Source organism: Ochotona curzoniae, unplaced genomic scaffold (assembly GCF_017591425.1).
Source record: "Ochotona curzoniae isolate NIBS_2020 unplaced genomic scaffold, NIBS_Ocur_1.0 scaffold_461, whole genome shotgun sequence".
NCBI classification, from domain to species: domain Eukaryota; kingdom Metazoa; phylum Chordata; class Mammalia; order Lagomorpha; family Ochotonidae; genus Ochotona; species Ochotona curzoniae.
The window spans coordinates 11,470,967-11,490,500 of record NW_024467120.1 but is presented as its reverse complement, the minus strand read 5'-3'; the positions used below and the strand labels follow the sequence as shown (position 1 = coordinate 11,490,500).

Below are 19,534 nucleotides of genomic sequence, written 5' to 3'. Positions count from 1 at the left end.
TAAGCTCATAAAAATATTAAGACCCAAAATAGGTTTCCACATGTATGCATCCTGTTTCTGAGAAATTATATGATCTAAAGATACTCACCTCCTACAAATATGTACTAAACCAGTGACTTCATCCACCAGCAGCAAAAAGAACTGCGTCAGCTGCGCCAGCCACAACAAATCTCAAGCGTTTTACCTCGGAAATATTGTGCTCAACCAAACCTGTTGCAACCCAGTCAGCATTTCTTGAGGACTTATTTAAAAGGCAGAGTTCACTCCCTAAATGACTATAATGACCAGGACTAGGCTGAGCAGCAGCCTGGCACCTGGCACTCCATCCATGTTTCCCACAGGGGTACAGGAACCCAAGCATTAGGGCCAGCTCTGCTGCTTCTTCCAGGTCATTAACTAGGGACTGGATGAGATGGAGCAGCTGACATTCCAAATGGCAATGTTGACATTGCCAACAGCTGCCCAAATCACTACACTGCATTGGTACCGCCCTCGACCCAGTCCAGTCCCATCCCATCCCAAAATTATGTTAGCTTTTTTTTTTTTTTTCCCCTAGGAATTACAGGTTAACTCTTGAAAGAGCCTCTGGTTTGGGCTCAGGGTTTATGCTTTTTTCCTTCTGAGCTTCAGCTCACAAGCCAGGAGTTAAAACCGTGGAATGCTCTCATTCTCCTAGGGTGACAACGGCACCCCAGGTAAAAAGCCAGTCACGAATCATATGACTGCACCACTTGGTCTTTGTGGATAACCAGTTCCTGCAGCAAAGATTAATGCTCATCTCATCTGGTGCAGCGTTGCCCACTAGCTCCAGGATCTTAGCCACGAAGAACTACGGCACGGTACCAACTAGGTGGCACAGTGATGACACTCTTCCTGTGCAGGAAGAGTCATAGTCCCACGCAAAATTGGTTTCTGGGCCGCCACGGAGAGCCACTTTGCCACCTTCTACTCAAAAGTATAGCAGTTACAGCTGAAGAAACTGCCGTTATGGCGGCTTTAAGCCCATTTATATTCCAATGGAGGACTGTGCCTTGTTATCTGATTGGCTGATGACTATCTAGCCAATCAGACAAGCTTTCTGATATCTCCTCATTTACATACATATTGTTAACATTTATCCAATCAGGCCTTGAATGCCTTGAACGTCACTGGCGCAGTGGGCCTATAAATACCACCTTTGTTGCTTCATCAGACGCCGATTGTTTTTTTAACGTCTGCTGGAGGAGAAAGGCCGCCATGCCGGAGATTATCTCAAAGGGTGCCACCATTTCAAAGAAGGGCTTTAAGAAAGCTGTCACGAAGACCCAGAAGAAGGAGGGGAAAAAGCGAAAGCGATCCCGCAAGGAGAGCTATTCCATTTACATATACAAGGTACTGAAGCAGGTGCACCCTGACACGGGCATCTCATCCAAGGCCATGAGTATCATGAATTCTTTCGTCAGTGATATTTTTGAACGCATTTCGGGCGAGGCGTCGCGCCTGGCGCACTACAACAAGCGCTCGACCATCACGTCCCGGGAGATCCAGACGGCCGTGCGCCTGCTGCTGCCCGGCGAGCTGGCCAAGCACGCCGTGTCCGAGGGCACCAAGGCCGTCACCAAGTACACCAGCTCCAAGTGAAATGATCGCTTCTCCAATGCAGAGTTCACAAACCAAAGGCTCTTTTAAGAGCCACCCATCTTTTCTCCTAACGGGCTGAAGGCTGTCGGTGGCTGTCGCCTCTTCACAATCACAGAACTCTGGGCTGGTTGGTAGACTGTTGAATGATAACCCTCTCTGGAGAATATTTTATGGGGAAATACCATGCAGTGATGTCTATGCTAAAGTATTTTAAATTAAAGGCAATTTGAAACCTTTCATGGTTACTTAGGTAGCTTCCCTTTTAACGTTTTCATGAAATACCTTGTAAATTCATAATAACCTGTATTTATGTAATACTTCATACTGGAAAGTAAAACCCATGTGATTAAGGACCTCCGTTACATTGCTTTCTTACATATACACCACACCCATTGACAGAGGGAGTGCTTCAAGAGTGAAAAACAACTTTGAGCTTTCCTGATAAAGAATATGAGAAGGGACATGCAGCTGCTTGCCCTGCTGGAAATGCCCAGCCCTCGGGAACTAGTGATGGCTGACTTCTGGAGCAATGCAGCGAAGGCTTATGAAGGGCTGGCCCCCCTTGGGCCTTACCCTGCAAAGAGTTTCCCTTACCCTGATTGCCTCATGGGAGATGAGACCAGGAAGTTTCTCTTTTGAGAGCTAACTTTTCTCTTTTCCAGCAAGCCCTTTCATTTTCTGAGTTCAGAGGTGTTCTGGTGACTTTATGGTAAGTACAGCGTCCAAGTTTCTAATTAGGCCCTTTGCCCAACTTCCTGGTACCTTTTTTTTCCCCTCTCTGCTCAAGGACGCTGCAAGACCACAGTCTCTAAGCAGAGATAGCTGCCCTCACTCTTGCTTCCAGGATAAACCAAACTACAAGGTCTGTGACTGTGCCTAACCCAAGTTGGAAGTACACATTGACTTGTTCCCAGCACATTTTGAAAGAAACAGTATGTTCTTCATTTATTATGTTACTCCATGATCTGGGCAGTGACTTGGACACTGAAGAACCAGCAGTGAACTTTGTGATTGGTGCAGTTCTTCATGACAATATACCATGGGAAATAAAATTCAAACCATGTTGTTGGGCAACGGGTGTGATTAAACTAAACTGCGGTAACTTAAGTTCATTTATATCGAAACCACAAATGCCAGGACTGCCTGTACAAAGTGAGCATACACCACAGAAGCTAGAAAAATTAAAGTGACCCATGGAATCAGAAAGGTTAAATAATGAGAAAAAATAAAAAATAATAATTACAAAAAATTTTTTTAAAAATTAAAAGGATAGTACATATTTTAAGATTAATAATGTGGTCTGTTAAAAACAAGAAAGTATGTATACAGAGTTAAGGAGTGTTACAAACGTAGTAGTAACATTAAGAGAACAATGTGCTTAGAGCTGGAGTGTTTCTTTTTCTTTTTTGTGTCTGTGGAATAATTGGAATCTTCTATGTATCTTTGTTGAAAATATAAAATGGTACAGCTACTTTGGAAAACAGTTTGACAGTACTTCACAAAGTTAATTATAAAGTTACCAAAAAAAAAAAACTTTAATTCCACTTTTTAGATGCGAAGCCCCAGAAAAATGAGAACATTATGTCCACACAAAATATTCATACTAGAAGTTCATCCCAGTATTTCTGTTAACAGCCCAAAGCAGAAATAACACACATATTCAATATCCACAATATTAGTAGTGAATAAATAAAACATGGTGCATTAATACAGAGTGTAATTCACCCATAAAAAGAAATGATGAAGTAGGGCTGGCACTGTGGTGTAGTGGGTTAAACTGCTATATGTAATACATCCCATACGAGCACTTGTTTGAATCCTGGCTTCTCTACTTACCTCTTGCTCCCTCCTCTAGTCCCCCCAACCCACTGATTTCACTTCTATTATTACAATTGTATAGTTCTTCATGAACATTCATAAGCCCATTAATTTCGCTTTTTAAATGTGTCCTGACATTGCAGGCATGGACAATGGCAGAGTCTAGCATCCTGTTGTCAAGACATAATAAACAGTTTCATTGGAAGTTCATCTTTGATTTGGAAATAGAGATGTACATTATATTTATAATAACATCCGAATATGATAGTCTCCATTACATAGGTACTATATATCCCCTTAAATGAAAAGTCATGAAACAAAATCAATAAATGAAACAAAAGTAGATATTTACAACACCATAAAATTAAAATAGCATGCTACTGAATGACTAATGTATTGCTGAAGAATGAAAAAGAAAAGTAAGAACTTCTTTGAAGAAAATGATACAGCTGTATAATCTATAGGTCAATTAGAAATTTAATATGAAAAAAATGAAGAAATTAAAAACACTGAATGCATGAGATACAGTTTCTATCTTTGTTGCTGAAATGCGACTCCTGCAGGCAACAAATAGATTGGTTTTGTTATTTTGATCCAGTCCACTAATCAATGACATTTCATTGGTGAGTTTAAGCCATTTACATTCACAGTTAATATGGATATGTGGTAATTTGGTCCTGTCATTTCAGGATTGTTTGATTTAGTCCTCTACTGCATTTTATTGAGATGTTCTCTGCATTTGCCTTTGGTTTTGGTGGGTGCTATTCCTTTTCTCTGTCAAGAGAACATCTTTAAGTGTCATTTGTAGGACAGATCCAAAAGAGGCACATTATTTGAACTTTTCTTTACTGTGGAAGAATTTTATTTCATTTTCGAAGACAAACGAAAGCTTTGCTGGGTATGTTATTCTGGGCTGATAATTACTTTCTTTTAGAACCTGGAATATGTCTGTCCATTCTCTTCTGTAGAGTTTCCTTCGAGAGGTCAGCTGTGAGTCTGATTGGAGTTCTTTTATAATAGATTTTTTTCACGAGCACATTCAAGGATCTTATCTTTATGTTCGATTGAACAGAGCTTGATTATCATGTGTCATGGTGAAGATTACCTTTGGTCAATCCTAATAGGAGCTCTGCGTCCCACCTGTATGTTGATTTGCAATCCTTTATCCATATTATAGAAGCTTTTGTTTATAATTTCATCGAATAAATTTGTAAACCCAGCTTCCTTTTCTGCAACTTCCAAAACTCCCATAACTCTTATATTAGGCCTTCTAATAGTGTCCCTTAATTTCTGAATACTTTTTTAGCTTGGCCCAGTTCCACTCCCAGCTTTTTGTATACTTCCCCATTGTGGCAAAAAATATCTTCCAATTCTGAGATTATTTCCTCTGTTTCATTCATTTTATTATTGAGACTTTCCACTAAATTTTTAAATTGTGTCCACTATTTCCAATAATTTGGCTTGATTTTGTTTCAGTGTTGCTATTTCCTTAAATTCCTGTATGTGTCTTGTTGTTGATAAGACACTTGATGACAAGTTTTTAAAGTTCTTTATCCTCCATTTTCTTGATATATTCCTCAGTCAACTCTGAGATCGGCAAAGGCTTTTGCTCCTTTGAAGGGGAGTCTTCAGTAATATTCATGTATAGTAATGAAAAATACCTTTAATTTTTAAAAAATCAAATTTGGTATTGTGGTGCAGCATGTCAACTACTGACAGCAGTGCTAGTATTTCATACAGTGACCAGCAACCAGTTCATTTTCCAACTGCTCCATTTCCAATACAGCTCTCTTCTAATCACCTGGGGAAGCAGTGGTGGATGGCACACTTGCTGGGACCTCTGCACTGGGAAATCCAGATGGAACTCCTGGCTCCTGCCTTTGACCTGGTTCAGCTCTGGATTTTGAGGCCACTTGGGGAATGAACCAGCAGATGGAAGCTATCTCTTCCTCTCTTTGTGTAACTCCGCCAGGTAAATAAATAAATCTTTTTGTTTTTTTTTTTTTCAAAGAGACAAACTTAATGAAAACAATCAGTCCATTTGTCTCCCCAAAGGGAGTCAAGTGGGGCCTGGAACTGGGCAGTTTTAAATAATAGACTTGTGCTGTTCTCTGGGAAAGCTCTCCTGGCTTTATAACCAGTGATATATACTGTCTCTTCTTGCTTTTACTATGTTCTATGTGCATGAGTACAGAGAACTTGAACAGCATTTGGTCAGAGGGAGAATGTGGAGGGCAGAGGTGAGAAAAATACAAAGATAGAGAGCTGGGATTCTGATAATGCTACTCATGGGCCTTCCATGCCAGAGTAGTGTGATCACTGTAATTAGTGATATTATATTTGCTCTCGATATGTGCAAAATCTACATCACTTTTGTTTTGCAAAAATGCTTTTATTGGCACTCCTACTTCTTTTGTCCAAATAATCCTGAGTTCCCCAGCAATCAGAGTAGCCTGTTGAATATTAACCAAGATTTGCAAAATCTGTGGAACTCCAATAGTGAGTGCCTCTGAGAACTCTCAGCTGAGGCCAAAAGGGGCTCTGTGGCTGCTATCACACTAGGCATACAAATAGGAGACAAAGCTCTCAGGAATTCCTCCTGAACAGCACAAAACAGCACTAAAGCTTATAAAAGTCATGTTGCACATTTTATTGTGAACATGACTTAAAATTTCAGAAACTAGCTATGTGAGTCTTAAGGTTACTTCAATGTTAACTCTAGTTGTGTGCAGTGACAGTGTGGCAATTTCTAATGCTCCTGTAAATCTTTACACCGTAGCTCCGAAGGAAAAGAGATGTTTTTTTCCTCTTTCATAATTATGTGTAGGCAGTGTTCCAACAGGCAGTATCTGGGAAACACAGCAAGTCTTCTGCAATGTCATATGCAAGTCAACACACTTTAAACAAATCACTAGGATAACTGCAAATAAAAAGCACCTTAACCTAGCCCTCACCTCAGGAGCAGGAAGAGAACCTCAGGAGCAATTCTCACTTGCACAGCATCATTAGGGTTAAGAAAATCAGCTTAGTTTCCCCCAAAAATATTGTAAGGTTTTACTAGCATTTCTTTCACTTTAAAATATTCAGACCAACCACATCCATAATGATATTAACACTCCCTGAAAGTCACATCTTTAGATCCTGGAATTACTAAAGTTCAAGGGCTTGCTTGTAGACTTGCTCCTGGTCTACAGCTCTTTCAGCAGAAGTGAGGGGCTCTGTAAAGAAACTTTGGGTCACAAACTCATAAGAGTTTAGTTGGAGCTGGTGTATTTGCTGACAGCCTTGGCCAGTTTGCTGTCTACCTGGCCAGTTCCCCAGAAGCAGCAGGTGCCCAGGCACTTTAGCCTTCCTGGATATAACAGTGGAGCAATCATTGTAATGTGCCACCTGTGGCACCTCTCCTGAAAGCGCTCAAAGAATGTCAGTAACCGCACTGGGGAAAAAGAAAAAAAAAAAACTCATGTCAGGAGGCTCCTGTTTAAATACTTTATAATCATAAAAGGAATAGCTCTTTGTGCTAGCTTTTCCGCTATTTTTCTCACTTCTAAGTCTTGGCGACCATTTTGAAATCTTCGTTGATAAGACTGGCGGCACCCAAGGAGGTTAAGCTGAACTGCAACTATAGTGCAACTCAAAAGTGTTAGCAGCTTTGCAGATTTACAGTACCTTCGTGATTTCTATTAAAAAAAGAAAGATGTCTAGAAGTAGAAAGACTGGTATTTATAGGTTCAGCTTTACAATGACGTTTATTATCTGATGCCTGATTGGGTAAGGGACAGTGGTGTGTATGTAAATTAGGTGATTCCAGCGAAGCTTTCTGATTGGATAGATGGCCATTAGCAGGCATATAAATAGGCCTGGTCGCAGCCCTCCAGTTTGATTCTTTGATACCGATTTACTAATTATGTCTGGCCGTGGAAAGCAGAGTGGCAAGGCTCGAGCTAAGGCTAGGACTCGCTCATCGAGAGCCGGGCTGCAGTTCCCCGTGGGTCGAGTCCATCGTCTACTCCGCAAAGGCAATTATGCCGACCGGGTAGGTGCCGGTGCACCCGTGTACCTGGCAGCCGTGCTCGAGTACCTGACGGCTGAGATCCTGGAGCTGGCGGGCAACGCGGCGCGCGACAACAAGAAGACGCGCATCATCCCGCGCCACCTGCAGCTGGCCATCCGCAACGACGAGGAGCTCAACAAGCTGCTGGGTGGCGTGACCATCGCGCAGGGCGGCGTGCTGCCCAACATCCAGGCCGTGCTGCTGCCCAAGAAGACCGAGAGCCACCGCCACAAAATCCAGAGCGTCTAATGTCGCCTAGCACAGAATCTTAACGGCACACTCTTCAGGAAAACGGAACACCCAAAGGCTCTTTTCAGAGCCACTCAGGATTTCAGAGAAGGCTGTGCCTAGACTGGGATGACAAGTGTAGTTCTCCAGGAAAAGCTGCCGTCTTCCTAGAGGATGTTGGATTCTAAACGTGTTATTGGAAGCCACGTAAGACTCATGATCAAAAGCAGAATGTTTTTTAAGGGCCAGGGTAGACCTATAACAGGCGTTGCAGTTGTGTCAGCACCTTTTTCAAAATGTTTGCATGACTGGTGTCCATTCTAGTGCTGCAGCATTGGGATAATCACCTAGGGTCTGCGGCTGTGATACAAGTAGCGTTATATTTCAGGAGATGTCCGGGTTGTGTGATGATTGGGTTACAAGCAGAGATGTATCATGTTGGAGCTTGTAGTGCGAGCAGTTGCATGAGGAGCTTATAGTTTTTAACCCAAGTTCTTGTCCTCAAGCACTCAAAGCGTAACTACAAAGTGTGAGTAGGATTTCAAAAGTGGGAATACATGTTCACGAGTGAGCCTGGACAGCCTCGCAGGTACCCATCACGAGCAAGCCCGAGTTGCCTGTGAGAGAGCACGAGGGGCCTGCACAGGACCCGAGATCAAGGGCCAGAGGGGAAAGAATGGAGAGAGCAGCGGTGTAACGGTCACTTGCAGGGGATAGAGAAGTCCTAACTGAATATACAAAACGGCATCTGGGCAAGTTTCAGGCGCGTGACACTTTCTGGGAGTTTTATGGCACCTCCATTCCACGTGGCAGTTAACGGTTCTGGTTCCAGGTCCTAGAAGACAAGTGCACTATGGGAAAATTATTGGGATCGATTGACAGGGAAGCGGGGGAGTTACAACACAGGGCTAGGAGCACAATTTATCAGGAACGTCCTTCGGTGTTTCTACCTAAACTTCCCGGCTTGTACACTGTTGGCAATGACCTAAGTTAGTACAGCCTTTCTTCTGACTTTGGTGGTAGGCAGCTTCCTTAGAGCTTCTTTATTATTATTATTATTTTTTTTTATTGGAAAGGCGGATATACAGAGAGGAGAGACAGAGAGGAAGATCTTCCGTCCGATGATTCACTCCCCAAGTGAGCGCAACGGGCCGATGCTATGCCGATCCAAAGCCAGAAGCCTCTTCCGGGTCTCCCACATGGGCGCAGGGTCCCAAAGCTTTGGGCCATCCTCAACTGCTTTCCCAGGCCACAGGCAGGGAGCTGGAAGGGAAGTGGGGCTGCTGGGATAGAACCGGCGCCCATATGGGATCCTGGGCGTGCAAGGCGAGGACCTTAACCACTGCGCCACCGCGCCGGGACCAGAGCTTCTTTTCTTACACATGAGAATAAACTTAGAACATTATTCAGAAATAAGAAACAACTCCTTCCCCTATCTTGAGGAAAAGAGATAGATTGTAAAGCCCTAGAGTTTATTTATATAGTTCATATATTCAAATGAGATCATGGGGGGGAATCAGTTCCTAATTAAAATATAAAGAAAAGTCAAAAAGCAAAGCAGTGACCTCGGGTCATGTCCATATTGTACTGCTAGTTAGCAGTAACCATTCAGACAGCAGAGAAAATCAAACAGTGCAGTAGAGTGTGGATTTGAACAAAAGCAAAAGGGAAAAAAAGGCAAGCATTTTAACAGCTGTCAGCCTCCCCCGAGGGAATGACTACCCGGCCAGGTCTGCTCTGGACTCTGGCTTGCTGCTAATGCATACCCTGGAAAAACAATGATGGCACACGAGATTGGAGTCGTATCACTAAGGGGGACCTGGATCGAGTTCAGGGCTCCCGGTTTCATTCAGCATGGCCCGTTTGGGGAGATAGTCAAGGAATGAAGGCACTTTCTCTTTTTACTCTAATAAATAAGTATTTTTAAGTGGAATTTTTTTTTTAAAAGAAAGCACATGTTAAGTATCAAAATGAAAATAGACACGACAGAACTGAATAGTACCCTATAACCATTTTAAGGTGTGGAGCAGCTGGTTGTGTATAAACTAAAATTGAAATGTCAATGAAATAGTCACAGGATGTGATTAAGAACTTGCACTTTCTAACATATTTTTCACTCAATATCATGTTAATTAACTCCATAATACTGTAAATTGTTGTCGATGTTATGTTGTAGCCTTTTATTGGAGGGGATGATATTCTGCCAGCTCTTCTTTCAGATCAGGGATGGTCTCCCAAGAAAACTGTTGAACTTATCTGGACAATAAGAGGCTGGACTCTGTGCATGATACATGCTCGCAATGAAGGAATCATGACTGGTTATGAACTGTACAACTGTAACAAAGTGGAGGAATCCAACATGGAGGGAGGGCATGGGGAGGAGCTGGGGGAATCCCAGAGCCTATGAAACTGTGTCATAAATTGAAAAAAAAAAAAGAATGCACATGTTAAAAGGGGTTGTGAGAACTGATTGATTTGATTGGACACCTTAATGTAAACAAGGACTTTTACTTTGCAGTTTTAACTTCTGTTATGTCAATGTTTTGAAAATTCTCTTGTCGTCAACAGCAGCCTTAGAGGCAGGTGTTTTATGCAGCAGACAAGCTTCCTTTTGGGATAACTTCCAGCCCAGGACTGCCTGGACCCAAGTCCTGCCTCTATTTTCAGTTCTTCCTGCTAATGTGCATCCTGGGTGGCAGTAGAGTAGTGATACAGGGCAGGTAGGCAGGAGTTACTCAGGTCCAGATGAGCAGGAATTTTTGCCATCCCTGCAATGTAACTTCCTTCACCTGTCAGTTTGAGGCACTCACATTCCCAGGATGTGCTAGTGTTTCATCCAGAACCAGGAAGGAAGAGATGCCATGATAACCACATGGAAATTAAGTTCCATGTGGAAGTGCCTTAAAAATCCCAGGAAGCTTCACACATGCTGATTGCACTCCATTAAGACACTACACCCTACCTTGTAGAAGAGACTGTGAGTCGAGGAGAGGCCTTGTTTGCCCCATCATGCTTGGGTGTCCTCTTTCTCCTTCATCTCCTAGGCAGCAGTCTGACCTTGCTGTGATGTGTGTTCCTCCACAAGAGGTGGCCCACACTCAGGCAGGAGTGTGTGTGTGTCCTCTGTTTCCCCACTTTTAAATAAATCCTGTTCTCACTTGTACACTATGTATCAGAACTTATAACTCCGATCTGAATTCCTGTCTCTGGGGCAGGGACGGGAGAGGTGCAAGGACCTGGGTCAAAGATTAAGATACCAAAAGATTAAGACAGCAATTGTGACTCAAGTACTTGGGCTGCTTGTCTACATGCATTATCTAATAGGAATGACAACAAATAAAAAGTAATAATACTGAAATTCTCACCTAGTTGATTACAAGAAAAAAAATAACACTTTCTCAAGTGTGTGTAACATTTCATTTTCATTTGATTTGTTACCTGATTGATAACAACTATTAATTTAAAATTAAGATTAGCTATTATAATTACCCTTTAATAATAACTGAAGCAAATTATTCTAGTTTGCCTGCTGTAAGAAATCATACAATTCAGAATCTCCAGCTCAAAATATGCTACTCTGAGCTAAACCAGAAGAAAAGCATCAGTTCTTTTTATAAAAATAACTTTATTTTTATTGCAAAGTCAGATATACAGAGAGAAGGAGAGACAGAGAAGAAGATCCTCCATGTGATGATTCACTCTGCAAATGACCACAACAGCTACTACTGCGCCATTCCAAAACCAGGAACCAGGAGCTTCTTCCAGGTCTCCCGTGCAGGTGCAGGGTCCCAAGTCTTTGGGCCACTCTCAACTGCTTTCCCAGGACACAAGAAGGGAAGTGGATGGGAAGCGGGGCTGCCAGGATTAGAACCCCTAACCATATGGGATCCCGGCACATTCAAGGTGAAGACTTGCGCCACTAGGTCACCACACCGGCCTCAGCACCCATTCTTGTAATCAGAGATGAGTGATTGAACCTGAGAAAAATATGTGCAAACATGTTTTATTACAGTTCTTAACTTCCTGCTCATATCTCTGCCCTTTTAACTACCCCTAAAGTAAGTCCTTTGCCTTATTGCATTTTTATAATTTATTGCTTTTTACCAAACTCAAGATGGCTTTCATTTTCTTATGAAGGCTCCTGGACCATGTGAGGCTTATACATAGGTTTTAAAAATGCATATGCTTTTCTTCCTATTGATATTACTTATGTCAGTTTCATTTTCAAGCTCAGATTTTAAGAAAGAAAGAAAGAAAGAAAGAAAGAAAGAAAGAAAGAAAGAAAGAAAGAAAGAAAGAAAGAAAGAAAGAAAGGAAGAAAGAAAGAAAGAAAGAAAGAAAGAAAGAAAGAAAGAAAGAAAGAAAGAAAGAAAGAAAGAAAGAAAGAAAGAAAGAAAGAAAGAAAGAAAGAAAAAGAAAGATCACAACAGGGTAGAGCCAAGGTGTCGCCTGCCCTGCAAAGTCATGAATTTCTCATCAGCAAACACAGAAGTCAAACAATTGAACAGCATTTTCAAAGTTCTGAGGCAAAAGCATATATCAATTAAAAATTCTATGCTCAGATCAGCTGTATTTTTGTGTAAGAGTGAAATAATGTTTGGATAAAGACTGGGAAGTTTCATGATTTACAGATGCATCTTGAAATACTATTAAAGGATGCATGAAAATAATGAGATTAAATTAAAGAAAAGGTTAGAATACAAGAAATGATAATATCGGTTAACAGAAAAATCACAAATATACTAGCTAAAAAAATAGCAAGGCAATATTTACAAAAATAATTGAATAAAAATCTTTGAGTCGAAACATTTGAGTGTTAAAGAAGATGAAAGAAGTTAAAGCATTCTAACCTATGTTTTGTTCCTAAGGATGGTAGATATCCTAAGTTATATTTTAACTCAAATATATATTTTATGACAAAATATGTGGCCCCGACAGTGATGAATTTAATGTGAATATAAAAGGAAGTAACAATGAGAAAGATAATCCAATGGAAAGCAGGAGATTATGAAAGAAAGCAAATTAGAATGCAAAATAAAAAATTAGGGGTATAAAATGAAGGTAAATAGATCAAATTTGCAATTAAAAGCAAGGAGAGTATTTCAACATTTGACTATAAATGAAGCACAACTGTATCCTGTTTATGCATGCACAAATTTATACCCCAAAACATGTAAGAGAAAAATAGGGAAAAATGCGTTCCAGATAAAAATTACCCCCATGATTGTTGTAGCAACACTAATAGCAGAGATAACTATTGTTTAGTGAAAGTATAGAGTAGTGATTTTATTAAAAAGAAAAATTCTCTAATAAAATGTGCTGTCATCCTAAGGTCTATTTCGTGTACTAATAACACAACCGTTACCTCTCTCTGCCTCAGTCTTGGCTGTGTCTTTGTCTCCATCTGTCCTTCTGACTTTAAATGTAATCTCTGCCTTGTAGCTTCTAATGTATTTAATCAGCATCTATTTGTTGGTTTATGTCCTTATGATATGCACATTATTTTGTAAGACACATAGTGGGTAAGGCATAGTCAGCAATTTTACCCTCACAGAAAAAAAATAGCTTCTCTTTCTCAACTCCATTTTGAAAAATCCTTGGAAGCTTCTCAGAATGAACCAGCTTGTGTCAGGTATTATATTCCCCCTGAGCTAGGGAGGCTGGCTGGGTGCGATATGGCTTCCACATTGGGAAGCCATATAGCTGATGAGGAGGAGGTCCAAATTCTAAGATACTATGAAGGCTGTAATTCCTACAGATGCTTATTACATGTTACCTAGGTCAGTAGGGACTGCTTAATGACCATATGGTTTAGACTAATGTGGACAACTTTTTAAAACACTATTTAAAAGGCTGTGAGTTACAGATACAAATAGAAGCAAGCCTTCCTAACTACATGTGTATTTAATTCAACAAGCTATGGGGATGTAAACTCTTATGAAACCTGGCCTCTGCCTTGCACAGTGCCTGGCAACTTATGGTGGACAGTAGTAAAGTTGAGAAGGAAAAAGGAAAGGACCAATAATCTAACAGGTAGACATGCAAGGTAATAATCTTCAAAATTGTAACTAAGTTAGCATAATATTCACTTATAAGTCTACTGGAGAAATATATATAACTGATAAGAGGATACTTGTGTATGTTGTCTCACCTTAATGAGTCCTTGTACTTTATATTCTACTCTGCCTGAGATTCAATAAATTCACTCTAAGAGTATAATTCCTAATCAATGCCCCCAATTTCTACCTTTATCTTACATGATCCTATGACCACTTTGTGGTTCAATTTTTGTTCTTGTTGTTCACAACACCAGTTTTTCTAGTTTCTCTGATATTGTTTGGTTCAAATGTTTCCCTTTTGTGAAAGGGATTTTCCTTGTCCCTTCATAATGCTGATTTTACTAAATATAATTTTCCTGAGGACACACTTCCAAACATACAGCATCAATTGTCATCCACATGCCTGAGTCCCAACAAGACCTGCGATCCCTCTTCCCTAAATTCCAGATTCACAAATTTACGACTTGCTTATGAATATTGAGAACTTATAAAGCAATAGACAAAATTCTGACTCTTGCTGTACTGTCATAAACAATGCTGACATGAACATGTACAGGTACACAGTGCTTTCATTCTCCTCAAATGGATCTTAAATATATATTTCAGCCTTAAGGAAACAGCATGGAACTAATCTATTAAGGCCTGTCCTCGAAGAGCCCGGATGTGTCATTCTCACCACATCCCACACCAACAAGTTCGGATTTTTGCTTTTGTTTTTGAGATTTATGTATTTATTTATTTATTTAAAAGGTGGAGTTAAGGAGAGAATCACACACACACACACACACACATACACACACACACACACACACACACACACACACGGTGGGGAGCAGGGAGAGGGAATCAAAGATCTGCCTTCCACTGCTTCATAGCCCAAATGGCCAAAATGGCTAGAGTTGGTCTAGGATAAACCCAGGAGGCCAGAACCCCATCCAGATTTCCATGAATGTGCAGAGGCCTGACTAGTTGGGCCACCCTCTGCTGTACCTGGGCCACCTTCTGCTGCTTTCCTAGTCTTATTAGGGAGCTCTATTGGAAGCAGATAAGGTATGCTGACCTCACAGGATGACTGAGAAAAGGGATTCAAGAGTTTATGGCTCCCGGGTCCTCGCCTTGCACGCCCGGGATCCCATATGGGAGCCAGTTCTAATCCCAGTGGCCCCGCTTCCCTTCCAGCTCCCTGCCTGTGACCTGGGAAAGCAGTCGAGGACGGCCCAAGACTTTGGGACCCTGCACCCACGTGTGAGACCCAGAAGAGGCTCCTGGCTTCGGATCGACCGTTGCGCTCACTTGGGAGGTGAATCATCAGACGGAAGATCTTCCTCTCTGTCTCTCCTCTCTGTATATCTGCCTTTACAATAAAATAAATCTTTTAGAAAAAAAGAGTTTATGGCTCCTACATATTGAAAAATTACTTTTCCAGATAGTTACATCAAAAGTCTATCAGCTAACATGAAAGTATATCTGTTTAAGTTTTCTCTCACAGAATTTGGTTTTATTCAATACAAATTTTCTTAGTTCACAGGGTAAAAGTGTTACTATGTTAGGTCCTTTAAAAATAATTTAAATTAAAAATTCATATTAGCTGTTCTCCTCTAACATTATGAAAATAAAGTTTGCAAAACTTGAATAAAACAACTTTACAATGTAGTTAAATCTTTTAAAACTCTTTCAAGAAATTGCTTATTAACTTGTAATGTGGTCACACATGAACTACTTTAAAATCAAAATTATTGCTGATATCATAAGGGAACCCGGTAAGCATTATGTAAAAATAGATCCAATTTTAATGCATTATTGAAATGTCACTGGAGAAAAACACAGTCAAATTATGAATACTTCACTTAGACAGGTCTGCTTCAAAACCTAGCTTTCCTATTTCCAAGTGGATTTTTTTTTAAGCAGTTGCCTCAACTGTCTGTGACTTGGTATCCTTATGTAGGCTTGATTATATTGACCTCATACAATCACTGCAAGCCAACCCAGTCCGAAATTTAAACTGTGTGGGCAGTGGCTCTGCAACCTAGTAGGAACATCTTCCATTGTTCTTGTCCATAACCTCTGACCTCTTTCCATTTTGCTTTTCTCCACTCTCCCTTTGAAAGGAGCTGTATTATCTGGAAGGGAGGTCTCCACGGGGGAATAAACAACAACAAAACAGCTGGCTGGACTAGAATCTCTCTTGTAAGCGCTATCATTAACCTGGAGAATGAGGAAGTATGCTTCCTGACTCACTGTGGTCTGACAGAGCTGAACCTATGATAGTGTTGCATCCAAAGCGAATCTTAAAGGAGTGCCATACACTGAGAACCTCAAGTGAGTCATTATGTGGTTCTTATCCTCTTCACAAGCTGATTCACAGGTACTGACAGAGCTTGGTGCTCAGAGCTTGGGGCTATCACTGTTATTATTCTTACAGGCTGATTTGAAATTACTGACCCTGCCTTTCACTGTCAGCCAAACATCCTAGGGCCAAAACTCAAGTTCAGAAAAGTAACTGGGTGAGGGGAGAAGTCACACAAGAAGCTTCAATTGGCAGGAATAGCATGTGTGTGTCACACCACACCATCACTTCATTAGGATAGCTGGAGCTTGGAGAGAACTTTCAGTTCCCCTGGCTTGACACTCTCCCTGGGGCGTGGTGTACATGACCAATGAACTCTGGATGTACTGAGTACATTGTTTTTGTTTTTGTTTTCCCCTTTAGGATTTTTATCTTGAATAGCATTTCAATTCATTCTACAAATGATCACCACAAAATTAGTGGTTTAGAGTTTATGATAAATCATCCCCAAATTCAGTAATTGTTATATTGTAAGCATCTTCCCATTTCATTCAAAAAGTAAAAATAAATAAATAAAAACAAAACCCTGATATTGTATTTATTGCATGAACTTTATGATCATTTATTTACCTGTTTCTCCAGTATTAACTCAACTAAGGATTTTTCTTTGTTAGAGGTTGGAAACACAGTTCCTGCTTATAAACAGTTGAATAATAAACTTTTTACAAAGTGTTGAGACAAATTAGACTATGCTGGTCTGAAAGTAACTGAATTTGCATAAATATACACAGTAAGAACTTGGGTAGGAGTTTTTGTTTTTTTGCTTTTTAAGATTTACTGGAAAGACTGAAAGAGAGAAAGGGAGAGATATGAATAGATAAAAATATTTTCCATCTGCTGGTTCATTCCTCAAATGGCTGCAATAGCTGGGGCTGGGTAAGGTTGAAATCAGAAGTCAGGCAGTTTATCTGGCCACCCAAGTGGGTGACAGTGATGTGGGGAGATCCTGCTTGGAGTTTCCAAAGGGCCAGAGTACCAGACAGAAATTTTGCAGTTCCAAGGGGGACCTGCAGCATTAGGCTTCACCTGGCCATTGTTAAAGGCTCCTGCTTTTCACCAGGCCCCTCCCATGTCGACCTGTTCGAGCACACTCCTACCTTCTATATGTATATATGACACCTTCTAGGTGACTACTAATAGATTCCTGGTTGAATCAACCACAGACTCTGCGAATTCCCTAATTGGTTCTTATAGAATACATCACTGGCATATACTTAGACTAATTAGACAAATATTCTCATTTAGAACATGAAAATCCTGAGCTAGGGAGTTTGCTGGTCCCTCTTTATGTGTATTGGCTTCCTTCCCCATAAGATAAGTGCTGTATAGGGCCCAGCATGGTAGCCTAGTGGCTAAAATCCTCACCCTGCATACGTCAAGATCCAATGTGGGCACTGGTTTATGTCCCGGCTGCTCCACTTCCCATCCAGCTCCCTGCTTGTGGTCTGGGAAAGCAGTAGGAGATGGTAAATAAGCCTTAAAATCCTGCACCCACGTGGGAAACCTGGAGGAAGGTTCCGGTTCTAGACCTTCTTGCCTCTGGCCATTGCAGGCAATTGGGAAGTCAACCAGTAGACAGAAAATCTTTCTCTCCATCTCTCCCATCTTTCATTTTCCCTGTAGATCTGCCTTTCCAATAAAAATAAGTAAATCTTTAAAAACAAAGCAAAACATAAAGATAAGAGCTATATAGTGTCAGTGGTATGGCATAGTGTGCTAAGCCTCTCGCTGCAGCACCAGCATCTCATGTGGGTGCCTCTTTCTGTTCTGGCTGCTCCACTTCCAATCCAGCTCCCTGTTAATGTCCATGGGGAAGTGGTGGAAGACAGCCCAAATGCTAAGGACCCTGAACACATGTGGGAGACTTAGAGTAAGCTTCTGGCTTCAGACAGACCAAACTCTAGTCATTGTTGCTGGAAGAGCTTTGTCTCTGCCCTTCTTTATAACTCTTTAAAATAAATAAGTAAATATTTTTGAAAAGTTGTGACATGTCAAGAGTGAGAGTTGCACAAAGAGCAGTTAGGAAGGTTTCATCCCAGTCTGGCTATAACAGGAGACCCATGAAAACAAATACCTGGTTAAAATTTCTGGGACTTGGAGGTAAGTCCTGCTGAGCTGGACTTGCAGTACTACCTGGAGAGTGCAAGATACAGGGTGGGGCATGGATCCAGAAGGGAAACTGTGAGCGCTTCTCTGATGGGCTACAGCTCCCACAGGTGAGCATGAGAACCAGGATGAGGGGCAGGCCTGGCTGCACAGGTGGTGGCACTCACTAGGTCAAGTGTGGAATGGAGGGTAGAGTTAGTTGGGTTGAGTAGAGTATTTAGGTTGAGTTAGGATTCAATGCCCAATGATATGTACAAGAACTGAACGGGAGGTGGGACAGACCAGAGCAGTCCACTGTACATGCTAGAGGGGCTGGCAATGGGGGTAATTGGGGGTCTCTCTGACTGGGCTGCAGCTTCCAGTGGTGTATGTAAAGGATGAGTGTGTAGTAACCAAAATTGGGCTGGACTACAACATCTATTGGTTTGTGTAAGAGACAGGGCTGGATACAGGTCTGACCTAGCAATTTCAGCTATCAGTGTGTTGGGGGCAGGGCTGATTTGGGAGACAAAATGAACTGGACCCCATATATCTGGGATCACTTCAGAAGAGGTTTCTTTGAGGGTGCCCCCAACTAAACTAGTAGACTCATAATTCCCACCATGGCTCTCCACGTGCCAAGACCTATGATCTGACAGTGGCATGTGTCAGAACTGGGTCTCTTCAGTGGCTTAGAGCAGTGAACAGCATACCCAGATGTACATGGAGAATTTGGCAGTCCATAGGAGCTTGCAGAGGACATGTGGTACCATAGCAAAAGGGGGGCAAAATAAATTGGTCAAATACCCAAGCATTGAAAGCAAATTTCTGGGCAAATTCAGAATCTAAGGAGGGCTATGTCAGCCAATGGACCTTGGAAAGTGTTCCTTATTCTTGGATCTGCAAGATCGACAGCATGTCAGAACTATTGAAACCACTTGAACAGAACCCTCAGAACATGCTCCACATAAGGGGCCCTGGGATGACATCAGGTGGTTGTTCTCCATCCTTGGGTACTGAGACAGGAGGCTGGCTGACATCTCCCTTTTTTCTCCCCCTTCCCCCAGATACAGGAAGGAAGAAAAAATGTGGAAATAATGGTCTCACCCACTTTTCCCTAATCCTTAACTCTTCCCACCCTGATCAGCTTTATAAACACCATTAAAATATTTTTTTTACAAAGAAAGAAATTTAAAAAGAAAAAAAAAAACTTCTGCTTTTCCTGAGTTTTATAGTACATTATAAATCTGCCAGAGGTGTAAGTTATATCCAGCAGGGATCTAAGATCTGTTGAAACTAATTTTGCCAATAATTAAAGACTTC

At 41.3% G+C, this 19,534-nt stretch overlaps 2 protein-coding genes across 2 annotated transcripts; both read left to right on the top strand.

The window, feature by feature from the left end:
* Positions 1 to 1,236: 1,236 nt before the first annotated feature.
* LOC121147716 (histone H2B type 1-A) lies at positions 1,237 to 1,620 on the top strand. The gene has a single exon (XM_040967626.1). The coding sequence runs from the start codon at positions 1,237 to 1,239 to the stop codon at positions 1,618 to 1,620; it is 384 nt and encodes a 127-aa protein (XP_040823560.1).
* A 5,725-nt stretch (positions 1,621 to 7,345) lies between these two features.
* LOC121147749 (histone H2A type 1-A) lies at positions 7,346 to 7,741 on the top strand. Its single transcript, XM_040967652.1, has one exon. It carries the CDS (start codon positions 7,346 to 7,348, stop codon positions 7,739 to 7,741), a length of 396 nt encoding a protein of 131 aa, XP_040823586.1.
* The last annotated feature ends 11,793 nt before the right edge of the window (positions 7,742 to 19,534 follow it).

Excerpts from the sequence above, each read along its gene's own strand:
- LOC121147749 (XM_040967652.1), top strand. The coding sequence starts at position 7,346 with ATGTCTGGCCGTGGAAAGCAGAGTGGCAAGGCTCGAGCTAAGGCTAGG.
- LOC121147716 (XM_040967626.1), top strand. The coding sequence starts at position 1,237 with ATGCCGGAGATTATCTCAAAGGGTGCCACCATTTCAAAGAAGGGCTTT.